This window comes from Bos grunniens, chromosome 15, assembly GCF_055505025.1.
Source record: "Bos grunniens cultivar Pamir isolate PY7600 chromosome 15, Bosgru_T2T1.0, whole genome shotgun sequence".
Lineage (NCBI taxonomy): Eukaryota > Metazoa > Chordata > Mammalia > Artiodactyla > Bovidae > Bos > Bos grunniens.
The window spans coordinates 34337068-34362823 of record NC_141179.1 but is presented as its reverse complement, the minus strand read 5'-3'; the positions used below and the strand labels follow the sequence as shown (position 1 = coordinate 34362823).

The 25756-nt window shown below is 46.3% G+C and overlaps 1 protein-coding gene across 4 annotated transcripts in view; it reads left to right on the top strand.

The window, feature by feature from the left end:
- Positions 1-16409: 16409 nt before the first annotated feature.
- Positions 16410-25756, top strand: part of CLMP (CXADR like cell adhesion molecule) — a 106085-nt gene continuing 96738 nt past the window's right edge. For 2 of the 4 annotated variants that reach the window (XR_015142003.1, XM_086339699.1), the window contains exon 1: positions 17782-18146. Coding sequence is in view for 2 of the 4 variants with exons in the window: in XM_086339701.1 (XP_086195827.1) it covers positions 18119-18146 (28 nt within the window). In the remaining 2 variants the exon portion in view is untranslated. Of the gene's footprint in view, positions 16478-16624; positions 16705-17781; positions 18147-25756 lie in introns of those variants that run through there. The other 2 variants (XM_086339701.1, XM_086339700.1) reach the window with 2 other exon arrangements.

Below are 25756 nucleotides of genomic sequence, written 5' to 3'. Positions count from 1 at the left end.
TCATGTCGGCAAGCACTCTCATATATCACTGGCAGGGGTGGAAATTGCTACAACTCTCCACAAGGAAAGTAATGCCTCAAAAACTTCAAAAATAATAAACGTGTCTGTCTTTTGACCAACCAATTTCACTTCTAGGAATTCATCCTACTTAGTCATACAAAATTATATATGTATATAGTTACTCACTGAATCATTGTATCAAAAGACTAGAAACCATCTAAGTAAATATTAATAAGAGAATAGCTAAATAATTATGGTATATTTATCCAGTGGAATAGTATGTAGCCATAAACAACTGCGAGGGAGCCCTTAAAGCAAGTTGCAAGACAGTGTAGAATAGTCTACTGTTTATTGAAAAAACAAAAAAGAATATATAAATATAGTTGATAGTATACTGGAAGTTATACAAGTTGACTTTGGGAGGAAAACTGGGTGTCTGGGACAGCAGCAGAAGGTAAAATCTTCAGAATATACACTTTTAACTTTCTGAATTTGGACCAAGTGCATGTATTGTCTATTTTTTAAAATTAGCAAATACAATTTTAAAAGATTTAACTGGATATGAAGAATGACAAGACATACCAAAATTAACAGATGTGCCTATAATGCATAAATGTCAGTGCACAAACAGACCCAGTATATGCTCTTAGCCAGTAGACTGTGGAACAAAGTGACTTCAGTGGCATGATATGATGGAAAGGGCTTGGAATATGGAGCTACCATTGCAAAACTTCTACAAATGTGATTCTCCTACAAATAGGGTTGTGATGATTATTAAATAAGACGTGTGTGTGTCAATTTTACACACTTAGTCCTATACAAAACTATACAAATATTTAGTATCAGGATGGGGTTGTGTCATCCCAACCTGGCACTTCTTTCAAGCTCTATTTTGAGAGTCAGTTCTCTTAACTTCATCAGGGAAGGCGTTCTGGAAAAAATGACCTTGAATAGCAATATAAGGAGAGGAAGAGATGTCATGTGGTTGTCAGGAGGTGGGAGGTCATCCCAGACATAAGTGACAGTTTGGACAAAGGCTAAGAGAAACGAAAGGGTGAGACCATCCCAGGAGACCACAAAACCGCCAGCCTCACAGGCTGACAGGAGATGAGAGCCGACAGGTCTGATGGGCACACGTTGCAACATCATAATAACTCACCTATCCCAAGAAACATCAGGGTGACTCCCATCAACATTTCCCCCAATTGCCTCTAAAAACAGAAGGAAGAAAATAACTCTCTAAATAGGCCACTACAATTGGGACACTTCTTTAAAATTGTTTTCTTCATAAATTCATGAAAATTTTACATTCTATTTCATCACATTCCCAAGATTATTTTAATATTAAGAATAGGGACTTCCCTGGTGGTTCAGTAGTTACGACTTTGCCTTCCAGTGCAGGGGGTATGGGTTCGATCCCTGGTTGGGAAGCTGGGATCCCACATGCCTAAGTGGCCAGAAAACCAAAACATGAAACAGAAGCAATATTGTAACAAATTCAACAAAGTCTTTAAATAAATAAAAGATAGGTCTTAAAAAAAAGCATCCTGCTTAAAAAGAAGAAGAATACCACCACCACCACCAGCCCTGCTCCTAGGAAAAGATCTTTGGTAAAACTGATTTACACCAAGATGTTCATGTTTATTCTATGGTTGAGTGTCCTAGTCAAGAGGTTTGCATGTCCTAGTCTGAAAACACCATCCTCTTAGCACCTTACTGTGATAAGGTTCAGTAGTCATGTATGGATATGTGAGAGTTGGACCATAAAGAAGGCTGAACCCTGAAGAATTGATGTTTTTGAATTGTGGGGCTGGAGAAGATTCTTGAGGGTCCCTTGGACAGTAAGGAGGTCAAACCAGTTGATCCTAAATGAAATCAACCCTGAATATTCATTGGAAGGACTGATGCTGAAGCTGAAGCTCCAATACTTTGGCCACCTGATTAGACAAGTCAACTCATTGGAAAAGACCCTGACGCTGAAAAAGACTGAGGGCAACGGGAGAAGGGGGCGACAGAAGTGAGATGGTTAGATAGCATCACTGACTCAATGGGCATCAATTTGAGCAAACTTAGGGAGACAGAGAAGGACAGGAAGGCTGGCATGCTGCAGTCCGTGGATTGCAAAGAGCTGGACACGACTAAGCAACTAAACAACAACAATGATATGGTTCATGACATCTCAGGAATAAAGGCTACTGCACAGAAGCTTCCACACTTGACTGAGGTCCTCTTGGGCACTTAAGGAACCAGAACTTGGAAAAGGGCCAAGTAGAGGGCCTGCCATAGGCAGAAATTCCATTCTAGCCTTCTCTGCAGGCCTTCCTCTTTGCAAAGACTCCCACCACCCATGAGCCCCGCCTGACGCCTTCTTGACCCTCGAAGGACTAACTGGTTTAGGGAGATTTATGACTACTTGATTTGGTCCAAAATTCCTCATTCTTTTGACTCCTTTAATTTCTCTGCTGCATTGTTGGGTGTGGAAGTAGAGCCCTAGAAGGGGAAGAGGCAGGAGAAGGGGGCGGTGCTAGAGATTCAGAACAGAGATTTATTTCCATGCGAGGGACAAGTGGTCTGAAACCTGTGACTTGGAGACCACCCAGACTCAATGCCTCCCACCTGCACAGAACCCCTTCTACCATACACATATTTCTGCTCTCTGGAGCCTCACTCCCTGGGGCAGAATTATTATTTGTTGATGATTAGGACCAGACTGCTGAACACAGAAGGGACTCTAGTAAACTCAGACTGCGGCCCTCCTAACTGGCTTGCATGTTGTGAGTTTCTCTTTATTAGAAGCTGCATATTTTGCTCAGAGACTTGGTGACTAAATTAATGAGTGCCTCTTTGTGTCTCAAAGGGGAATTAAGGGTAAGCTGATGACTCTTCTTTGATCCCTTCTTCCCTCAGAGCTTGTTTTTATTACCATCAAAGGGGCTGGCGGATTACAAAATAGTTCAGAAGAGTGCATAATATATCTTTTCCCATTTGTTTCAGAATGATGGAGGCTGGGGAGACAGGCAAAAATGAAATAGGTAAAAAGGATTAAATGCTGCAGCTAACTGTCGAAATTAGGTATCAGGAATGTGGGAGATCTTCACACTATCCTCTCTATTTTTTATTTTTTTTTAGGTTGGAAATTTTCTGTAAGAGATTTTTAAGAAATCCCTGCCCTTGCGGTGCTTATATTGTCTTTCTCATTCTTTGCTTCATCCTTTGGTGGCTGGTCCAGGAACACAGGCTTCCCAGGTGGCTCAGGGGCAAAGAATCCACCTGCCAAGCAGGAAGCAAGGATTCAATCCTTGAGTTGGGAAGATCCCCTGGAGGAGGAAATGGCAACCCACTCCAGTACTCTTGCTTGGGAAATCCCACAGACAGAGGAGCCTGGTGGGCTACAGTCCATGGGGTCACAAAGAGTCAGACATGACTTAGTGACTAAAGAACAACAAAACCCTGAGCACAGAATCCACTATTGAGTCTCTGCAGAGGGCTCCCTGGCAGGACTCTGACTTCACCTATTGGCAGACCTCTTACAAATCTGAGAAGTTTCTCCAAGTGGGGAAGGAGAGAGGGAGGAAAAGGGGATGGGAGAGGGAAGACCAAGACCCCTCACTTACAGGATCAGCACCCCCCAGGAGCAACTAAGACCAATTCTGAGCAGAGATGAGAGCTACTACTCTTCCCTTGACTAATTCGAGAACCAGAATCCAAAGTGAAATCTAAAAATACAGACTTCCAGGCTCCACCCACATCACCTTGGGGTTAAAAGCTCCCTTCTATTGTATCACCCGATGTGGGAATCACTGCACCAGGCTAGCACTTAGCATCATGTTGGTGGGGCTGCAGTGTGAGCTGGAAGATTTTAGCTCTCACAGTTTGATGCAACCTGCTGCTGCACTGTGGACCCCTCTGTCAGCTTACTGTTTGCCCTGATGGTGCCTGGAGATCTCAGTACTCCCTTAACCACCCTGTTTGTTCATTCACTTTCACTGTCTTTTAACTGTCTTGTCCCAGTGGGCAGCTCTGGTTCTGCCCTTTCCTGATGTAGGTAACTAGTAATCCAAATTCAAGCTGGAACACTGTGACCATCCCACCAGGTATCCTAAAAGTTCCTCAAACTCAGTGTATATGAGTTCACTGGGCTCTCCTTTCTCAACCAGCTTTCTCTCCTGGCTTCCGTGTTTCTAGCCTTAGAATCATAATTCTTGTCTCCTAGGCTTGAAACCCACATTATAACTGCTTCTTTCCATCCCTCCCCATCCTTCATGCTCTTTCTAATCAATCACAAATCATTACTCTTTTCAAAAGTTTACATTCATGGGACTGCCCTGGTAGTCCAGTGGTTACCCCTTGCAACGCAGGGGGTGCTGATTCAACCCTTGGCTGGAGAGCTAAGATCCCATATGCCTTCTGGCCAAAACTCCAAAACATAAAACAGAAGCAATATTGCAACAAATTCAATAAAGATTGTAAAAAAAAATTTTTTTATTCACCATCTCTTCCTTCTGGGCACATGGCCTCTGTCCCAGCTCAGCCCTCTTTACCTCTCACCTGGAACGCTGAATGCCCTAAAGGTGAACTCTCATCCTCCAGTTGGTCCCAATACCCTCTCCCACCTCCATCATTTCCAGCCCCACCTCTACCCTTTAAGGTGTTCACAACAAAACCCGACCACTCTTCATAAAGACTTTGTTGTTCTCCAGATCATAAACCTTCAACAGCTCTTTTGCTTCCTGAATAAAGCTTAGACATTTTCTCAGTGATTTGGCCCAACTCCACCCTTATCCACCCACATTTCTTATGCTCCCATAAAGCATTATCGTTCATGGATCCTTCAGAATAGCACCCATTCAGATATTCTGAGCCTCTGTGCTTGCCATTTCCTTCATCTGGACTTCCACCCACTTCTTTCTCGTGTATGAAAATGTCACCCGTCCTTGAGTTCAGGGCCTGAACTCAGAAGTCACCTTCTCTGTGAAGACTTCCGTGATCACCAGCCAGATGGGAGACGCCATACTCCTGATTCCCAAGATGAGTACACTTTCCTTAGGACACTTATCATGCCCTGTTCTTCCTGAGATTATTTGATTATATACCATAGCTTTTTTTTTTTTTCTCACAAGACTATGCATTTCTTTAGGGTGTGTTTCTTCTTTCTTTTTCTTTTAAATTTATTTGTTTTTAATTGAAGGATAATTGCTTTACAATATAGTGTTGGTTTCTGCCATATATCAACATGAATCAGCCTCTTCCCTCTTTTTTAAAATATTCAATTAATTAATTTATTTGGCTGCCCCAGGTATTAGCTGCAGTGCAAAGGATCTTTGATTTTCACTGAGGCATTGTGGCAGGATCTTTAGTTGTGTCCTGTGGGATCTAGTTCCCCGACCAGGGATCTAACCCAGGGCCCCCTGCACTGGGAGTGCCATTGGACTTAGCCGTTGGACCACCAGGGAAGTCCCTCTCTACTCTTTTTATATCCTCCTCTTTGTCTAACCTAATGCTTCTGTTTTATGGGCTTTTTTTGTAGCGGGGGGCGGTGGGGTGGTTGGCTTCAAGACACATGGGATCTTAGCTCCCGGACCAGGGAATTGAACTCACATCCCCTGCACTGAAAGACAAAGTTTTAAGCACTGGAGCAACAGGGAAGTCCCTCTAACCTAATGCTTTGCACAAAATAGTTGCTAAAAATTCCAAGTATTGACAGAATAAATTAATAATAGATTGCATTGGAACAAAGAAGGTCGATCTTCAGGTGGTATACTTAATATTACATATGCAATATTAGATGCTGGAATATTTCCACTCTGATTGGTCAGTTGGAGAAGGAAATGGCAACCCATTCCAGGACTCTTGCCTGGAAAATCCCATGGATGGAGAAGCGTGATGGGCTACAGTCCATGGGGTCTCAAAGAATTGGACATGACTGAGCGACTTTGCTTTTCACCCTGGGCCCCTGGTTGCCCCCCAGTTGCCCTGGATCCTCCTCCAAGAGTCCCTGAACCCCCTGGATAACTCCACAACTAAAGAGAGGATACTTGACACAGCAGAAGGTCTCCAGAGTTAGTGCTGCCATGGTAATCTTGAATATCATCCAGGGGTGGAGCAGCAGCATAATCAAACAGGGTTAATGAAACTGACATTTAAACAGGATACTGTTCTCATCTGGGCACAGAAAGAGCTAGAAACATGGACATAGTTTCTGCACAGTTTACAATAGTCACGCTCTAGTGTGGATGGAGGGCATATTAATGTTTGTGTGATGACTAGTGAGGACAGGTGGGTATTACTATTAGTAATAACACCAACCAGATTTAACAAAACACTTTTACTAACCTAATTTAATTTTCACCAGAACTCTTGGAAGCAACTGGTATTGCTGGTATTACCTCATTTTACAAGTGGACCGATAGTCCCAGAGGACCAGATAGATAGCACTGTGGCCAGGTTCCTGCCATTAGAATTCATGCTCTCTGAGTGCATGGAGTTCTCCACTGTTTTATGTTGCTTTAGCATCAGGCAGCAATGATGCTGTACCCTCGAGAGAGAGAGACACAGACAGAGAGAGAGGAAGGAAGAGAGAGAGAGGGAGGGAGGAAAGAGAGAGAAGGAGGGCAAGAAAGAGGAAGGAAAAAAGAAAGAGAGGGAAGGAGGAAGGGGAGAGAGAGATGAGGGAGAAAGAAAGAGAAGGAAAGGAAAAAGAGTGAGAGAGAGAAACAAACTTATAAAAGTTTCGTGGTCTTCCCAGGCCTTTCAGCCCCACACCACATCATACTAAGCATATTAAAATATACTTGAGGGACATCCCTGGTGGTCCAGTGGTTAGGACTATGCACCTCCCCTCCCAAGGACAAGGAGTTCGATTCCTGGTCAGGGAACTAAGATCCCATAAGTTGTGTGTATATGAACTTTAACTTTTCTAAGTGTAAAAATATTGCAGTATTTTTATAGTTTTCCTTTTGATTTCTTGGTGATCACTTATAATCAGGAATTCTGCCAATGAAGAAAAACTGCAACTTGTTTTCAAATAGGTAAAAATCTTGTGATAATAAATGTAACAATTAAAAGGCATCATAACATCTCCATAGATTTAGAGAGGTACCTACTAATTTTATTTTCAGGGTCTTCTTTTCATATTGTGAAGCCGATTACATTTTTTAGATCTTCAGCATTTTTAGATCTCCAGCATTAGCCTTGGGGCAAAGAGCCTTGGTTGAGTAGGTCACCCACTGTGAACTTAATGTTGACACTTGAAGTACCAAGGACATGCCATCCGCCACCCCCTCCCCAGGGCATCTTGGTACATCTTCAGGGACAGCAGAACTTTGCTTCCACAGTGGAGCCATTCCATCTCCCAGGGGCCTCTTCTGGAAACTCACTCCCCACTCTGGATCTGGCAGCACCAGCGGGACACCAGAAGGGAAGCTGTGCATCCAGAGGGCTTGAGGCTGGCGAGCTTTCTGCCTCTTCGGTCCCTGGGCCCAGAGGGAGAGGCACAGAGTGGGTTAGCAGTGAACACTGTTTACTTGGCTAACCTGAGCACATTCCCAGCCCAGGCCGCAGTCAGAGATGACGCTGAGCAGTCCTCCTTTACTTTGGGGGTTGCTATGACAGCCAGGAATTCGCAAACCAAACCAGACCTAAAGAAGAATTCTGTCCTTGGCCCCAAAAGTTAGTGGTTCCACGCGGTTCTGCTTGTGGTTCCTGCTGTCCCCTTCGACACCTATCAGATATAAGAATCTCTAAACGGAGGATTTGGAGACGTCCTAACAGAAAGGCGATTTCCAGGCTGGCCAAAGCTGTGTTAGAATTTAGGTGTGATTGAAGAAACTTCTTGGCAAGAAATGTTGGAAAATATTACAGTAGATCCCAGAGAAAACTTCATTATTTTCTCAAAAAAATCTTTTGTATTTGTTTAGTGTTCTGTGGTTTGCTAAGCACATTCATATAAATCATCTCATTGAATCTACACATCTGCCCAGTGAAGGAGTCAAAGTTGATATTATTATTATTTTCAACCAAAGACAGGAAATTGAGGCTCAGTAAGAACAAGGTCAAGCAGCTAACAAGCAGCAGATTTGAGATGTGAATATAAACTTTCTGACTCAAGATTTAGCTCTTTGAATTAGACCATGATGATCTCCGAAAGATGAACTAGGTCACATTTGATATGGACAACTTAGGAGCAGATTTTTTTTTTAATATTTATTTATTTGGCTTGGTTGGGTCTTAATTGTGCCACTCAGGATCTTTCATTGTGGTGCATAGGATTAGTTTCCCTGAAGCTTGTGGGATCTTTGTTCCCTGACCAGGGATCAAACCCTTGTCCCCTGCATTGAAAAGTGGGTTCTTAATCACTGGACCACCAGGGAAGTCCCAGGAGCAGATTTTTTCTTTCAAAGCAAGTGATGTTTTAGATGAGTGAATTTTTATATTGTGATAAAATACACATAACATAAAATTTATCAACTCAACCGTTTTGAAACATACAGTTCAGTGGCATTAAGTACACTCACATTGCTGTTCAACCGTCACCACCGTCCATCTCTAGAACTCTTCATCTCGCAAAACTGAAACTCTGTACCTATGAACACAACTCCTCATTCCCCCTCTCTACCCCACCCCTGAATTCACCATTCTGCTTTATGTCTCTATGTCTGTGACTACTATACAGACTTCATATAACTGAAGTACTGAATGAAGTACATATTTCATTCAGCATTTATCCTTCTGTGACTAGTTCTTGTCACTCAATATAATGTCCTCAAGGTTTATCCATGTTACAGTGTGTGTCAGAATTTCCTTCCATTTTCAGGCTGAATAATATTCCATGTGTGGATACGTCACATTTTGTTTATTCATCTATGGATGGACATTTGGATTGTTTCCACCTTTTGGCTATTGTCAATGATGTTGCTATAAATATGGGTGTACAGATACATTTTTGAGTCCCTGCCTACAGTTCCTTTGAGTATATACCTAGAAGTGGAGTTGCCGAGGCATATGGCAATACTAGGTTTCATTTTTTGAGGCATCGTCATGTTGTTTCCCCAGAAAAGGCAATGGCAGCCCACTCCAGTACTCTTGCCTGAAAAATCCCATGGATGGAGGAGCCTGGTAGGCTGCAGTCCATGTGGTCGATAAGAGTTGGACACGACTGGGCGACTTCACTTTCACTTTTCACTTTCATGCCTTGGAGAAGGAAATGGCAACCCACTCCAGTGTTCTTGCCTGGAGAATCCCAGGGACCGGGGAGCCTGGTGGGTTGCCATCTATGGGGTCGCACAGAGTCGGACACGACTGAAGTGACTTAGCAGCAGCAGCATGTTGTTCCCACAGCAGCTGTGCATCCCCACCAGTAGTGCGCAAGGGTCTTCCTCTCCCCACATCCTTACAACACTTGCTGTTCTCTTGTTTTTTGATATGTCATCCCAGTGAGTGCGTGGGCTTCCCAGGTGGCTCAGTGGTGAAGAATTTGCCTGCCAAGCAGGACATGAGGGTTCGATGTCTCGGTTGGGAAGAAGCCCTGGAGAAGGAAATGGCAACCCACTCCAGTATTCTTGCCGGGAAAATCCCATGGACAGAGGAGCCTGGTGGGCTATGGTCCATGGGGTCACAAGAGACATGACTGAAGCAACTTAGCATGCACACATGCTCCTGTCAGAGGGATGTTAGAGTGTTATCGTTAAAGAACTTTGGAGGAAATGCTCTGTGTAGGCTGGCCAGGAATTGATCTCTCTGCCTCTATGGTGGATATGTATAGGGCCTCGGCTAGGCAGCCAGTGCACAGGGTCTGTCAGCCCTGTCCTTGTGCTTCACACGTCCTCCAGGAAGTGAGAGGGGAGAGGGGAGGGCCCCACGGGCCCCACCCTCCACCTGGAGTCCTTTGCCACTTCTGTTTCTTCTGCGTGCCATGCTGTCTGCCGTGGGTGCACGTGAAACACTCCTAGATTCATCGATTTTGTATTCTTCTGGCTGAGAAACAGGGGGAACAGAGAAGAAATGACCAGGTCCAATCAGGTCATGTCAGTTCCGACCATTTACACTCCTAATAATACTTTCTCACCTTCATAAAAAACTTAAAAATTTACAATGTTCTAGCATGCGTATTTTCTTCAGATGAAAAACTGAGACTCAGAAAGGTTAAATAACTTGTTCAAGATAACTAAGTAAGCGACACTGCCAGGAAGGGCTCAGAGCTGGTCTCCTGACGTCACACTTCTTGCTGTGTCCACTCCTCCCACTGCCTCCAGGTCAGCGGTTTCAGGCCACAGCTATCCTGTACCTCTCCCTGCTTCATGGGAACAGTATGGTCAGGGGAGATGCAAGACGACACAAGACAGAGAGCTGAGTTGGTGTCAGGAAGTTGTGCATGTGTTGTGGTCAGGAAGACGGGGGATGGCGATCGTCCCCCCTGGCCCGTCAGCGTGGCCACTGCAGACACCAGTCTTGTCACTGAGCAGCTGCAAACAGCTGCTCATAGCTCCCAGCACCTCAGCCTACAAACATAGGAGCTCCTCACAGGACACCAGTGGCGTACACAGGCTTTGGATATATATTGTCCTCAGTTTTATTCAATGGCTTTGACAGCCTCATCCATTACTAGGAAAAAAAAAAAAAATCCCAGCTTTTCCTGGGGCCCTGTCACACGTGTTTCTGCCAGCAGACACCACGCACTTTTTTGTGCTCATTCCTGACCTTCCAGGAGGAGGCAGAGCACTCTGGGTGATCATCGTCCACACTGCTGGAAAGACAATGGGCTGGTCTCTAGGCAACCGGTCTCCAGCTTGGCTCTGCCTCCAACTTGAGTATGTTTCTGAGACAGCCCTCCCCATGCTGGGTTGCAGTCAACAAAGTGAGGAAGCTTGACCGAAAGGAACTCAGAAGACCCATCCAGCTTGATAGCGGAGACAGCAGCTGCACAGAGGTGGAACGAATGCGGGCTCACGGCTGGAACACTTCCGTTAGGGCTGGATGAGTGGAAAGCACGGGAGAGCTCATGCAGCTGGGGACAGTGAGTGCCCCATCCGCAGCTAGGAAGATAGGAATGATTTCTGTCTTCTGACTTGGCCATTTGTGCTTTCTGCCCTATGTTTACATGTTACAGAGGAAAGCATGCTGCTGGATTCTCTGGAAAATCACCTAGGTCTCTGTCCGGCTGCAAAATGAAGCCAGGCGTGGGTCTGCTCACCTGCCCAGTTGACGACCAGAGCAGACCTGCAGGAGACGTGGGCAGAGCACTGAACTAGACATCACTGAAGCCCTGGTCACTTCTGTGCCACCAGCTGGCCGTGTGGCGTTAGGCAGGTCCCTGATCCTCTCTGAGCTTGGGCTCTTTTCAGCGAAATAAGGATGTTAGATCAGATGCCTCTGCTCATCTTTGCAATAAAATAATCTGAAATTTAGTGCTTAACCTCATTCCTGTCTCACAGACTTCCGTTGGACAGCTTGTCTTGTGGGTAGTTCTGAGTATTATCAACCAAAGAAAACTTCTGGAGTTTGATCTCATCATAGAGATGGGGAATGAGAAAGGGAGACAGCACAGGAATACTTTGACTACTCCTTTTGCTGTGTGTTTATAAGGCAGTCACTTCAAATCACACTTAGAGGGAAGAGACGCTCTTTCTCCCCTTCTTTGAGCAGTGAGCCCCTGCAGAACTGGTTTGTAATTAAGAGGGAATGTAGAGGGAGCCGCAGTGTGCTGAGAAGCAGAGCGCCCTGTGTTAGGTGCTTTCTCTATATGTGTGTGTGTGCGCTAGTCACTCAGTCGTGTCTGACTCTTTGTGACCCCATGGACTGTAGCCCACCAGGCTCCTCTGTCCTTGGATTCTCCAGGCAAGAATACTGGAGTGGGTTGCCATTCCTTTCTCCAGGGGATCTTCCTGACCCGAGGATCGAACCCAGGTCTCCTGCGTTGCAGGCAGACTCTTTACCATCTGAGCTACCAGGGAAGCCTGCTTTCTCTGCATAGTTTCACGTAATCATCTCAAAAAATCGTATGAGAACTCTTATAGATGACCCGAAGTCATAGAGGCCAAGGGAAGTTAAGAAACTTCCCCAAGTTAGACACAGTAAGGAGAGCTGCAGGAATTCAAAATCAGCCTGTCTTCTTCCAAACGCTGAACTTCATCCCTGAGGGCATCACTTTAGCAGGAATTGAAAGTAGGATGTGGTGAGGAGCTGGGAAATTCCCAGATCTAGATTCCCAGATCTAGCTGACCTCAGGGAAGAAGGTGGTGTGGAGAGCCAAGATTCCATCTTCTAAGGATCAACTGCATTAACCTTCTCTGTTTTTTATCTTGTTTCTTGACTCTTCTGAGAGCACCTAAAAACCCCACTGGGGTGGAGCGACAGACCTGTGCCTCCGGGGTCCTGGTAATTTGCGGGGAGGCAGGGGTCATTTCTTCACTGACAAATGTCCTACAGGAAACCTGACCCCCACCAAAACCCCACCTTCTCAGCTGACCACACAGATCAAAGCTGGGGTTTGTCGTCTCACAGTGTGGGATAGAGCAGGGCACACTGTTCTCACCTCTCCCCTGTCACACTTTCTCTACCTCAGGAGGACCCCTCATTCCTTAGCCTCCATTAGCACACAGGGCTCCTCAGACACAGCCTCAGTAAGGGCTGTCCAGTCAAGACCCTGACAGCCACTGGGACCTCTTACCATCCAGCCATACAGAAAACCAGCGCACTCAACAGCCGAGGCAAGAAGTGATGTCTTTGTGGGACAGGAAAGAATATGTGAAGATAACCTTGTTTTAAGAGAAAAATAAAATGAGACAAGAGCTGGTTTTTTGTGTTTTTGTTTTGTTTTTTTACTGCAGAGAATTTAATTCTGTGAACTCAAATTTTAGTTGGAATAAATATTTACTGAGTCTCCTATGTGTTATATACTATGTGAGACACCTTCACCAGAATCTCATTTCTTCCCCATTACAGCATCAGGAAAAGAGAAAAAGGCTCCGTGACATCAAGTGACCCATTCAAAGCCACAGAGAACCCAAACTGTCTGCCTTGCAGCGCGCAGCTCCTTCCATTCATTATCTGTCAGCTGCATGGTCCTAAATGCCCTCAGAAATGTGTCTTCCTCTAAGAGAGCAGGGCACAGGTGGATACTGTAATACAAAGGGATGAGAAGACATGGTCCCTTGTTCAGGAGTCCTGCAAGATGAGACAGCAGCACAGATCTCCTTCCCTCCTGCTCAGGGAGGCTACCTTGATGTCTCCTCCACCAGGTACAGGGTCCTGCCATCAGTTCCACACCCTTCAGAGTATTTCTCACTCTGGTTTGTGATTGCTTCTTTGTTGTCCATCTTCCTTAACCCACCATATGCTTCTGGAGGGTGAGGACAACTTTTGCTTTGTTCACCATTGACTTCCCAGTGCTTGGCACCTAGTAGGTACTTAACAAGGATTTACTGAATTATTGATCCTAACTAAAAATAGAAAAGTAGATGAACAGATGGATGAATGGATAGATGTGGTTTATCATTTTCTATGAGTTACGGTGTCTCAAGTTAAATTGATTTTTCCCTTCCTGACAAATTAACTTACTTGACTCCCTAGGAGCAATTATCATCAAAAGTCAGTGAGAGCTTTCCATCTTCTAACTTTAAATCCTGGCTCAGTCATTTACTAAGCATGGAATGAGATGCAATTTACTTAATCACTCAATTAGTGATTGGTATACTCATTTTAATGTGTTATAGTGAGGCTTATTGATGACACATAATCCCTGAAATATACTAGAAGGTCTATAACTATAGCTTTAATCTTAGCATATATAACAACATAATAGATCACTTACCTTTGGTGTCTCTTGTCTTGTACTCCCTCTCCCACCCACAACGGCCACTGGGTGTTTAATCTGGCTTATCTTTCTACCAAGTACCTTCTGTTTGTCTCACCACCCTCACTTCATCTCCCCATTTAATGCCAGTAGGTTCTAACCAGTTTCTCTTCTTCAGATTTTTCTTCCATTGTTTGATGCACACCCTGCGGTGGCTCTAGAATTCCTCTGGAGAAGAGATTTAGGGTGGTTCTCTGGCTCCACTTGGAGTGGGGAGGCTAAGGGACTTGTCTTGAAGTTGTACATGCATATCACTTTACAAAATGTTGAGAAAATGTAATTGTTTATATTAAAGCACAGGGGTAGAGAGCCTGATGGATAAGAAAGGATACTAAAGCTTTCCACTCTTGGCCAGCCTGTAGGATCACCTTTGGGCACTGCTGATTTATATCTCTTAAAATATGGTTTCTATGAAAGTCATTTTTACTAAATTTTTTCCAGGAAGCCTGGAGAAGGTGCGGAGCAAGTTCGAGAGTCCAGTCCTTTGCCTCACATTCAGGACTCCTCACGATTTTGCTGCAGGCTAATTGTTCCGAAGCGTTTTGCGCCACCAATTTTTCATTGCAGGGATTTCATGCCATTCACTGCCGCCTGAATGCACCCCAGCCACTCCTAACTCCATGTTTCCATTCAGGAGTGCCCCTGCCCCTCAGTGGGCCTCCCCGGGTCTTCTCATCTAGTGAAATTCTCTCCATCCCCAAGGCCTGGCTCAAGAAGTGTCCTCCCAGGGAACCTTCACAGCCACCCAAGCCCACAGTGCTCCCTCCTTTCCTGGAATTCCCAGTGTTTCTTGTTGTCAGGATAATTTATTCCGGCACTTAACTACATAACTTTCGTGTTTGTTGTGGAAACATTTCACATGTTGATGCTTCCTCTCTCACTGGACTGAGAGGTCCATTTAGGGTAAGGACTGCTGTGTACCTCTTCAGATCCCCATGGCACCCAGCCCGATCACTGTGAACACAGCATAGGTAGGCTATGTGTTTCCGAGTTACGGAGCCATCCCGGGGCACTCTGCTGCCGGGCAACAGACAGGAGGCTTCGGATTCAGAAGAGTCATCTCCAAAGACCTGCAGACTCTCCTCAAGGAGCAGATGCCCAATATAGACTGGCTGTAAGACTTTAGATCTGGGGAAACTGAATGTTTATGACCCAATTTCAGCAAAAATCATAAGAAATTGGCATTTCCTGTGCTTTGTTGTTGTTTAGTTGCTAAGTCATGTCTGACTCTTTACGATCCCAAGAACTGTAGCCCGCCAGGCTCCTCTGTCCATGGGATTCTCCAGGCAAGAATACTGGAGTGGCCCCCTTCCTGACCCAGGGATTGAACGAACCGTCTTCTCTACGTCTCCTGCATTGGCAGGCATGTTCTTCTCTACTAGTGCCACCTGGGAAGCCCACTGAGCCACCAGGGAAGCCCCATTTCCTATCCTACCAACCAGCAGCTTAGAGCTGAAGGTGTTTTGTTATCTTCAGCTTGAGCAATGTAAGTTTAAACACACGTCTGCCTGCACCCCCATACATCTGTCTTTATGTGCACACTAGCCCTCGTGCAATACAGGGTGTCATGGATTCATGAGAAAGGCCACCAGCTGTGAAGGAATAGAGATGGGGCTTTAAAACTTACAAAAATATCTCCTTTATAAAGAAAAGGTATAAATATAAAGAAATAGAAGAAATCTGGATGAAGTGTATCAAAAATCTTTGTTCTATTTTTGCAGCTTTCAAATATCTGAAAATATATCAAAATATTAAATAAAATTTCAAGACAAATGACAAAAAGTCGCTTTCTCTATAAGTCACCTTCCTACCTTCCTCAGCCTTTAAGAGAACTAATATTTTTTCAACACATTCATTTGTGAATTATATTTATGAGTGTTTTTTCCTATTGGACAAGAAACATAAAATGGAAAACAAAAATAGAGACTTTTAAAATATTTTATTTTTAATATAAAATAACATATTAGAATATTAATATTGGAATAGAGGAGTTTTAATATTTGGGGACCTGGGGCAAGATAATTAACCTCTCTAGGTTATCGTTTCCTCAGCTTTAAATATTTTATTTATGTATTTATTTCTTTGGCTGTGGTGGGTCTTGGTTGCAGCATGTTGTATCTTTAGGTGCAGCATGCGAACTCTTAGCTGCGGCAAGTGAGATCTAGTTCCCTAACCAGGGTTTGAACCTGGGTCCCCTGCATTGGGAGTGGGGAGTCTTTAGCCACTGGGCCACCAGGAAAGTCCTTCCTCCTCTTTAAAATGGAATAAAAATTGCCTATCCTTTAGCATTATCATAAGAATTAATAAAAAGATAGATTAATATGCTTCCTTGTCCATAGTTGGTGCCAAGATATACTAATTCCAGATGTTTAAAAAATGTCAATAGCCAAGTGCTACTCACTCTGTGTGCTCAACGCCTAAAAAAGCATCTGGCACGGAGTAGATGCATAATAAATAGTTATTGAAGAAGGTGTGGGGGGGTAAAGGATGGGTGAGGAAAGGGGGAGGGTGGGGAATGCTGGAATTTTACTGGTGCAACTCTCAGAGCTGATCCCAAAGCCCCAAGAGCAGCCCTCGCTTTCTCCTTCCCTTCTGAAGGGCCTGGTGGGAGCGCCATAACCTCTCCAGGTCTGTGCTCTTCTCATTTGTGAAATGGGGTTGGCTCATGGCAATCGGAAAAGACAAGCTAATTAGGGAGGACTGTACATCTCCTGGCTTCTAAAGGCGCGGGGAGAGAGAACTGGCTCAAAGTGTGATGGAGCAGCCTGCCAGGCCCAGGGGTGAACCTCTGCTGCGCACAGGGCAGACGCCGCCGCCCGTCGGAGGCTGGCCCCAGCTCCACTCTGCGAGCACGGGTGAGGTCGTGCCTCCTACGGCTGAAGGAGCTGCCACATCCCCGGGGACATCCAGAGGCCGGGGACCAGAGAGTCAGGTCCAGGCTTTCTCAGAGCCCCAGTGCAGTTGAGACCTGAGTGTGGCAGTCACTGCGGTCTCCTCCCGCCGCCAGGGGTCCTGGTGGGCAGAGCCCCAGGCACCTGGGAGCGCGCGGCGGCGCCCCCAGGGCTTCCTTGACGGGGTCCCTCGCACAGAGGAGGTAATCCGTGCAGAATCCTCTGCCTTCTTTTCTGAAACAGGATTACACCTGTTTTGCCCAGGGCCACGTGCAGGGTGGTCTGCACCAGGGCGTCCCAACAACGGACCCCTTTACACCGAGTTCTGAACCCCCGTCCGCTTAGGTCGGCCCGATCCGAGGGTGGGCTGCTGGGATCATCGCCGAGAGTGGAAGAGCGAGGGCCAAAGGCCGAAAGGAAGACGGGGAAGTCAGGAGCGCGCGGCCAGACCCGCACTTGACAGCCCTGACCGTCAGTTTCAGGCTGAGCCGTGCAGAACGGTGGAGTTTTACCCCGACTCAACGTGGCAGGGAGGGCTGAGGAGAGGACAAGAAGGGAGGAAGGAAGGGAGAGAGGAGCGAGGAGGTGGGAGAGGCAAGGAGAATGCAAACGCGAGAGAAATGGAGATAGGTGGAAGCCGAGACAGCGCAGACTTGTGAGGAAGCCAGACTGTGTGTGAGCGAGAAAAGGATGCGCGAGAGAAGTAGAGAGATAAGGACGAAGTGAGGACGCAGACAGAGGAGACTGACAAGGCCTCATCCCCGCTCATGGCCCAAGTGTCCCCGGTTCTCTCCTACAGGGTCGATCCCACACCGGCCCCCGTGCGGCCGCACGCCCTCTCCTCCCCGCGGCCGCCGACAGAGCGCCCCGCCGCGGGCCGACCCCCGCCGACCCCCGCGGCTGCCCGGCCGGCGCCCCGCGCGCCGGGAGCGCTGGGAGGGAGGGAGCAGCGAGCGAGCGAGCGAGCGAGGGAGGGGCTGCCGGTGGGAGGCAACCATGTGGTTCCAGCTCACTCTTTTTTTTTTTCCCCTCTCTTTCTTCACTCCTTTTTCTTTCCAAACAGGGAAAAGTGTTCCACGAAGCGGTAGCGTTTTTCCGTCTCGTCTTTTCCTCGCTGACTCGGGTCCCCGCTCCCGTCCGGGTGCGAGCTGGTGGGGCGAGCACTGGAAGCCCCTCTGAGCGGGGCGCGGGGACCCCGGAGCCGGGCGCGGGGCGTGGGGCCGTTCCCGCGCCGGCACATGGCTGCAGCCGCCCCGCGCGCACCCCGAGTCGCCGCGCCCAGCTCGCCAGAGGTCCGTCGGCTGCGCTCTGCTGCGCCCCGCCGCCACCGGAGCCAGGCAGCGGCTGAGCGGGGAGGAGCCCGCGCCCGGGCATCGGGATGACCCTCCTCGTTCTGCTGGGGCTAGGTGAGTGCCTGGGTAGGACGGAAAGGCGAGTGGCCCCGGGGAACACACTGTCCCGCACCCGGGCGGCGACGCGGGCTCCGAACGTTCGTCCCCGCGGCCCCAGAGTGAGCCGGGCGCCTTTGTGCCTGCCTCCCGGGCCACTCTGAGCACATCTGGCAGCGGAGGGCCGCCCGGTCGGCCATCGAACATCTGGGCCTGGAGCAGGCTTTGGGGTGCGGGCTTTCCCGGTAGAGCTGGGCCGCGAACCGCTCAGTGTGGAGGGTCCTTTGGGGGGCGGTATTTAGTTTCAGGGGTATCTGGGGAAAGTGGAGAATTAGGGGAAGGAAGGTTTATTCAGGAATGTTTTGTGCCAGGTTCCTGAGGGTGGGGGGAGCTTTTTCGTTTCAAGCAGGCGCCTGGAGGGCGCAGATTAGAAACAGATGTGTTGGAGGGTAAATGAAAAGGCGTAGGGGAGGAGGTGGGGAGAGGATAGCCGAAGGGAAAGGGCCGAGCACCAGGAGGACCAGGAAGGTGCGGAGAGCCTGGGAAGAAGAGAGGGGAAGGGAAAGGGCTGGAAGCAGGAGAAAAAAGGAGGATAGTGAGGCAGAACAAGACTGAGGGAGGCCGAGCAAGACCTGAAGAAAAATGGAGCACAGGAGGGTAGACAGGGAAGCAGAGAAGTGCTGCCTGCGTGCCCCTTCCAGGTGTCACCCAGGCAGGACTCCTGAGGCCTGGGAGGCCCTAAGGCACAGACTCACCCCAGGCAGGAAGCAGGCGGGTCTGCAGGACAATGCCCATCAAGGATGTATGGGCAAGAGCTGACAATGGGATGCTCTGGGTCAGGGAAGGTGGCTGGGGAGCTGAAGAAAAGTCACCACAGGCACCAGGGAAGTGTGGGCTACAGCTGACCCAGGACCGAAAGTGAGCCAGAGTTCAGAGAGCCAGCAGGTGTGGAGCGTGGCTGCTGCCCTGGACACTAGGCCAGGGGAGAATGCCCCCCGGTTTTGAACTGACCACCTGGTTGACCTCGGACCATGTACCCACTACCCAGGCCTTCGGTTCCCATAGCTCCAAAACAAGCAAACCAGACAGTTCCTAAGTCCCCCCTGTCTCTGACAGCCTTAAACACCAGGAGTTTGCTTGGGGCCTAATGGATAGAAACCGCCTCCGCCCCCCCCCCCCCCAAACCAAAGCGAAGAGGCACTAACAAGTCCCTCTGAAATAGATGTTTAAGGCTGTCTCTTTTTGAAACCTTACAAACGGTAGGCCAGCCTCAGGCCAACAATAACCCATCACCCAGGTTAAGAGAATAAAAGAGGTGGATCAACCTGAACTATTGCTCAAGTAGGGCATGTAAGGAGCCATGCTTCTTCTCATCTCTTTTAAATACCAGCCAAGTATTGCAATATCACTCCTGGGCACAGCTGGCATGTCTGGATGGCACCTTTGTCACCTTTAATGGCCTCTACCCCTAAGCCACCAATCACCAGCAGTCAGTAGGCCCAAACGTCAGATCAGTCTTATTCAAAACAACTGAAATTCACTGAGTACTCATTATGCTGAACACGTTACATGGGCCATCTTCTTAACTTATTTATTCTTCACACCAACCTTATTGGCCGCCCACTATTATGATCCCCATTTTACAGATGAAGAAAACAAGATGTAAAGAGTTCAAATATAATAACACTCAAAGCCGTAAGCTCCTGATTAGCAGAGGTGGCATTTGAATCTAGGTTGTTTTCTCACTAACCTGCCATGAATACAGCCTTCCAGCTCCACAGAAGGACTCTTAAAGATGTTTTCTTCAGTGAGATCCTGTTCAGCCCTTTTCATGGAGCAGGAAATGTCAGTGTGATCCTGCCCGTGGGAGGAGCCTGGGGAAGGGAAATAAAACAAGGGTATTTGAGCCCCTGCTCTACTCCAGCCTGCTTTGGGCACAATTTCTGATGGAAAGTGACTTTGGCCCACATGGTCAGTTGAAATCAGCCGGCTTTGATGATGGTCTGCCTCTTGGTATCATGAGAAGGAGAAAACAGACTAAGACATGGATCAAAAGATAATGTTGATTCCCTGGCTCTTTTTTATTGAGTGCCTACTGTGTGTAATCATTCCTCTGGTGAGAATATCATCTGTTGGGTTGATGCTCTTTCTCATAGAAATTGTCTCTCTTCGTGATGTCTTTTTTTGGGAGGATGGGGGTTTGGTCTTTGTATACCAAAGGCCATGTAGAAGAGAGCAAGTGGGCTGCTGACATAGAATTGTGCATAACTGGATGCTCATCTACTGGTCACCTGAGAGGATGATCACCTACTATTAAGCTTTTGCCATATAATGATGCTAAAGCTGAAACTCCAGTACTTTGGCCACCTCATGTGAAGAGTTAACTCATTGGAAAAGACTCTGATGCTGGGAGGGATTGGGGGCAGGAGGAGAAGGGGGCAACAGAGGATGAGATGGCTGGATGGCATCACTGACTCGATGGACGTGAGTCTGAGTGAACTCCGGGAGTTGGTGATGGACAGGGAGGCCTGGCGTGCTGCGATTCATAGGGTCTCAAAGACTCGGACACGACTGAGCGACTGAACTGAACTGGACACCTTTGTTAGAAATGCACAGACTCATGACATCCCAAATCTCAAATTAAATAAACTATTCAAGTATGAATAGTCACAGAGGGACAGCCTAGAGGGGTGGTATGGTGAGGGGTGGTGGTGGGAGGGAGGCTCAAGAGGGAGGGGACATATATATATACTTATGGCTGATTCATGTTGGCAGAAACCAACACAACATTGTAAAGCTGAGGTTTTGAGCCCTGGGATGCCTGGCAGGGCACTCGAGCAAAGCCAGGAGGAAAGCCCTCAGAGTTGCCTGAATCCTAAAATCATCTCTGGGCCCTGAAAGGAGCAGTTCTGGGGTGGCTTCTGGCCACTGCTAGTGTGATTTCTGGCCTCTTTTCTGGAGAAAGTTCAGTATTGAAGGGGAGTCCTAAGGGCTAAGCATTCATAATCTGCACAAACGTGGACCTAATGACTCCTTCCTTTCTAGACCCACCAGTGAGTGAAATCAAATGTCCCACCTCTCTGATGTGAATGAACAAGAAGTGCTCTGATCTCCATGGAGGAGAAAGAAGGGGGACTTTGTGGGCTCTCCCAGCTCCTCCTCTGCCTGCCACCCTTCCTTCGCCCCTGTTGCTCAAGTCTCATTATCCCATCTGAACTTCTTCCTAGACTTCTGTAATAGCAGCCACATGGCCTCTGGCTTGAGCTCTCTCTCCTTCATCCTACACACTGCTACCCCAGTAATCTCATGAAACAGCTGTTATAAGGCAAAGAATTTGGATTAGGGATCTGGCAAGCATTCTGGGTTCTTGTTCTGACTCCCTTGACTGTAGAATGAGGGTGGGGGGATTTTAAATTCAAATTTTCTCTGATTCCTTGATCTTGTACTGCTCTTCCATAAACCTGGAGTAGTCTCCATTGCCTATAATGTCAAGTACAAATGTTAAAGATATTACACAGTATCATTCGCAACTCACCGCCTTCCCCCCCACACACACACGTAACTCTTCAATAAACCTGGAATACTTCCTGTATTCACATTATGCCACGTGCTTCTTTCTGGTTCTCTGCTTTTGTTTATAATTCCTCCACCAAAAATACCCTCTTACTCTCCACCCCTACAGATGGTTGACTTCAGATCAAAATCCTGCTCACCCTTTAAGTCTCACCTCAAATACCACTTCCTCCATATACCCATCCATGATTTTGCCAACAGAATATACTTTCTTTCCTTCCTTGAATCTCAGCAGCCTTTCTGTTGTGCCGCTTTGTGTTATAGTGACCTGAATGTTTAGAGTGTAAGCTCCATGCCTCATTCATCTGGGTATCACTTTCAGTACCTTGCGTAAACTGAAAGAGTGGAAACTATCTGTTAGAATGGTTGGATTTTTGAAACATTTGGAACACTTAAGGTCAAGAGAAGTGAAAGCTTTGGAATATGATTACTCTTTGACTGTGGAACAACACAACTGTGAGGAGCCTAGTTTTAACTGTTTGCTTTTGTGCTTCCTTGTCCATTAATGCAAATACAACCTGTACTGTTTTATTTTAATTGTGTACAAAAATTATACATAGAACATTACATGGACAGGGACCAGACAATACATCTGTTATATAAACTGGTTGTATCGATAGTACCAGATTTTTTTAATAGACTTAAAAAATTTTTCTTCTCCTATTACTCATTAATTAATTAATTAATTTTTGGCTGCACTGGGCCTTTGTTGCTGTGAGTAGCCTTCCTCTAGTTGTGGTGCTCGGACTTCTCTTTTCAGTGCTTCTCTTGTTGTGGAACACGGGCTGTAGAGCGCTCGGGCTCAGAAGCTGTGGCTAATGGGCTTAATTGCCCCGCAGCATGTAGGATCATTAGGGCAGGGATCATACTTGTGTCCCATGGATTGGCAGGTGGATTCTTAACCACTGGACCACCCCGGAAATCCTGTTAGCACCAGATTAACAATATACTTCATTGAAACTTTTGCCAGGATGGGGAAGGAGCTTTGCTTCTGAGAAAATGAGTTTGAGGAATGCTTGAACAGCCTACTGGCCCATAGCTTGATGATCGGTCTCAGTAGGCTTCCATGTCCTTCCCTCATCTTCCCACATTAATGGTGATGGTCATAATAAAGATATGTTCCCATTTGGCTCATATCTTGTCTCATTCAATTTTTGTCTCGTGTTCAACTGGGCAAAGTATGCATGAGTATATTTCATAAATATAACTAATGATGAATTAGACAGACATTTTTAAAAGGTAGAGTCAAAGATTATCAGACATGGGCAAAAGATAAGACACTATCTAAATCAGTACAGTGGTTCTTAAAATTTTGAATTCCAGGCCGCTCTGAGAATTCCAGTGAAAACCCTGAATCCACTTCTTAGAAAAAGACATTTACACATCAAATCTTCCTGTAACTTCTAGGGGTTCAGTGACCTCCTAATACCATTCCTTGGAACCCAACTAAATCCTTAATCTAAACCCACCCCTTCTTTTGTGATGAAGAAAGAATCAAAGTTCAGAGAGATATGGCTAAACTTAAACAAGTAGCTTAATAGAAGGGCCAAGACAAGACCCCCTAACTCCATAATCTATCCTAGCACACATTCTCAAGGTAGAAAATCTCTCTCTCTCCACTTTAGCTCATTAGTTGAGATCCAAGATCACAGTTGCTCTTCAGATGCTCCATTTAAATGAGCTAAGCACTGAATAATTGCCATTTGGTTTTTATGTTGAGAAATTGCCTGAAAAATAGGGCAGATGTCATAGCATTTCAATTTAACCATCTTAACTGGAAATCTCGGAAACTTCTGCAGTGCCTTATATAATGTCTGGTGTATCTGGGGGGAAAGGGATTATACCCGAAGTCCTAAAGATGTAGGTGTGCCTTCAAGGAACCAAGCAGGGAATCAACAGCTCTAGCTGCAACTTCATGGTTTCGCTGGTTTATTCTGGGCAAGTCATTATCATTCTGAGCCTCAGTTTCTTTCTCTGTGAAATGAGGTTACTAGACTCAGGTTATCTCTAAGTTTCCTTATGCCACTAACATTCTCTGGTTTGTTTTATAATTCTGAGAATTTGTCAGCTGGTCCAGACATGGGTGTGGTCAGAACACATGGGTGTTAGTTACCATGCTTGTTTGATTTCTTTTTTTTCAGGCATTGCCCACTCATGGGAATCGGTAGCATGTGATTATGAATCCAGAAGGGCTGGCTGCCTAATGTGAAGAGAGCAGTTGTAACTCCACCCTGCGTCTGCCCTGGGGCGCTGTTAGCCAGGCAGCATCATTCAAGGTCAGGGTAGATGGCCACAGAACTCAGCCCTGGAAGTTTAGTACCTGAAATACTCATCAAAGGGCCTCGTCCTGAGCAGAGTTACCTATAAAACAACCCGAAGTATGGACACCCAGGGTAGACTTCTGAGTAGCAGGTCTGTTTATGGAACTGTTTACAAGGATTAAGCATTTCCTTCAGTTTTTAAAATTGAGGCATAATTTACATATGATAAGGTATACCTACTAAGTATGTAGCTTAGTAGTTTCCCTGCATGGATTTGAACTTGTGGTTGGGTTTTGAAATATGAACTGTGTATTTTTAGCTTCCTCATAGTACCTGAGAAAGGACTATGTGGGTGGGATTGTTATGACAGCAGAATTTATTGCTAACCTTTGTACAGAGTTCCACAGTTTACATACCTTATCTCATTCTCAAATCACTCGTTGAGGGTAAATGTCATCATTATGCCACTTCACAAATAAACTAAGGTCTAGAGAAATAAGGTGAGTTTCTCAAGATTACCATCTTAGTAAACAGCTGAGCCAGGACACCAAGCAAGCATTTTAGATCCTAAAAACAATTTGCTTTCCAATTTTCAGGAGGTACGTAGTTATTCTGAAGTCAAGGCTTCTGTGTTACCAAGAAGAGAGGGTCAGGTTGAAGCAAGGCTTCATTTAAAGAATTCTAAACCATAAATCCCACAGTGGAAAGTTCAGTTAGAACATTATCACCCCCTACCCTGTACTCCATTCAGATGGTTAAGAAATGTTTGGGTTAATGTTTATTGTTTACGATCCAGAATTACTGCATATGACATACAAAGATTACGTTTGCCAATGAATGAGGTTACATACGCTAATGAATCAGAAGACTCTCCTAGTCCTCAAGGTCATTGTTGTGGAGACCTTACTGTGCTTTTGAGAAGGATGCGTGAGCTCAAGCTGCTTGTTGGTACTGGGACTGGGTGATGATGGTGTACGTTTGGCTATGACTTGCCCTATATATTGCCTTTTCTAGTTAAATTCCTCTTTTCAGCAGTTTTGACTTCTTTGTTTCCCTTCCCCAAAGAAGAATGCAGACTATACCAAAAAGAAAAGAAAAAAAAAATTCTGGTTATCTGAGCTTCTTAACCGTCTAGATCCTGGGAAAATAAAAGTTTGTTTCCTTTGGCACTGAATAGACCAGAATGGGGAAGAAGGCTGAAATCAAACAGTCTTGATTTTGCTAGTGACAGTGGTGTGGAGCCCCAGCCAGAGTCTGCTGGTGATAAGACTGAGGTCTGCTTTGTCTTTGCAGAAGGCGGGGAGAGAAGCCACTGCCTTTGTGACCACACTGAGATGGGAACATGGGCAGCCATTTTCAGACTCCCGTGTGGAATATGGGAGCTTTTTCTGAAGCCAGGCAGCAAGGAGATCTGAAGAGCTCAGGCCATTACAACAGGGGAGATGAAGGAGGAGCAGGCGGAAGAGGAAGGCATAGAAAAAGCAAGAGCAGAGGATGCCAAAGCTAAAAGCCAGCCTTTCTGGCTTTACAGAGCAGCTTCTCTGAGCTCTTTCTATTGCACAGAAGAAGGGTGGCCACAACTTTTGGGAGCTTCCAGGAGCTCTTATGTGTGTCCCATAACATTTTTTACTTCATTCATACACCCACACTCACAAAACAATTAGAGAAGGCGGGGCAGGGTGCTCCTTCTATAGTTCAGGCTCTGTGCTAGGCTCCCAGGTGCCAGTAATACAAAATGCAGTTCCCACCATCTAAGAAGTCAGCCCAGTGGGGCAACACAGTCATAAACAAGAC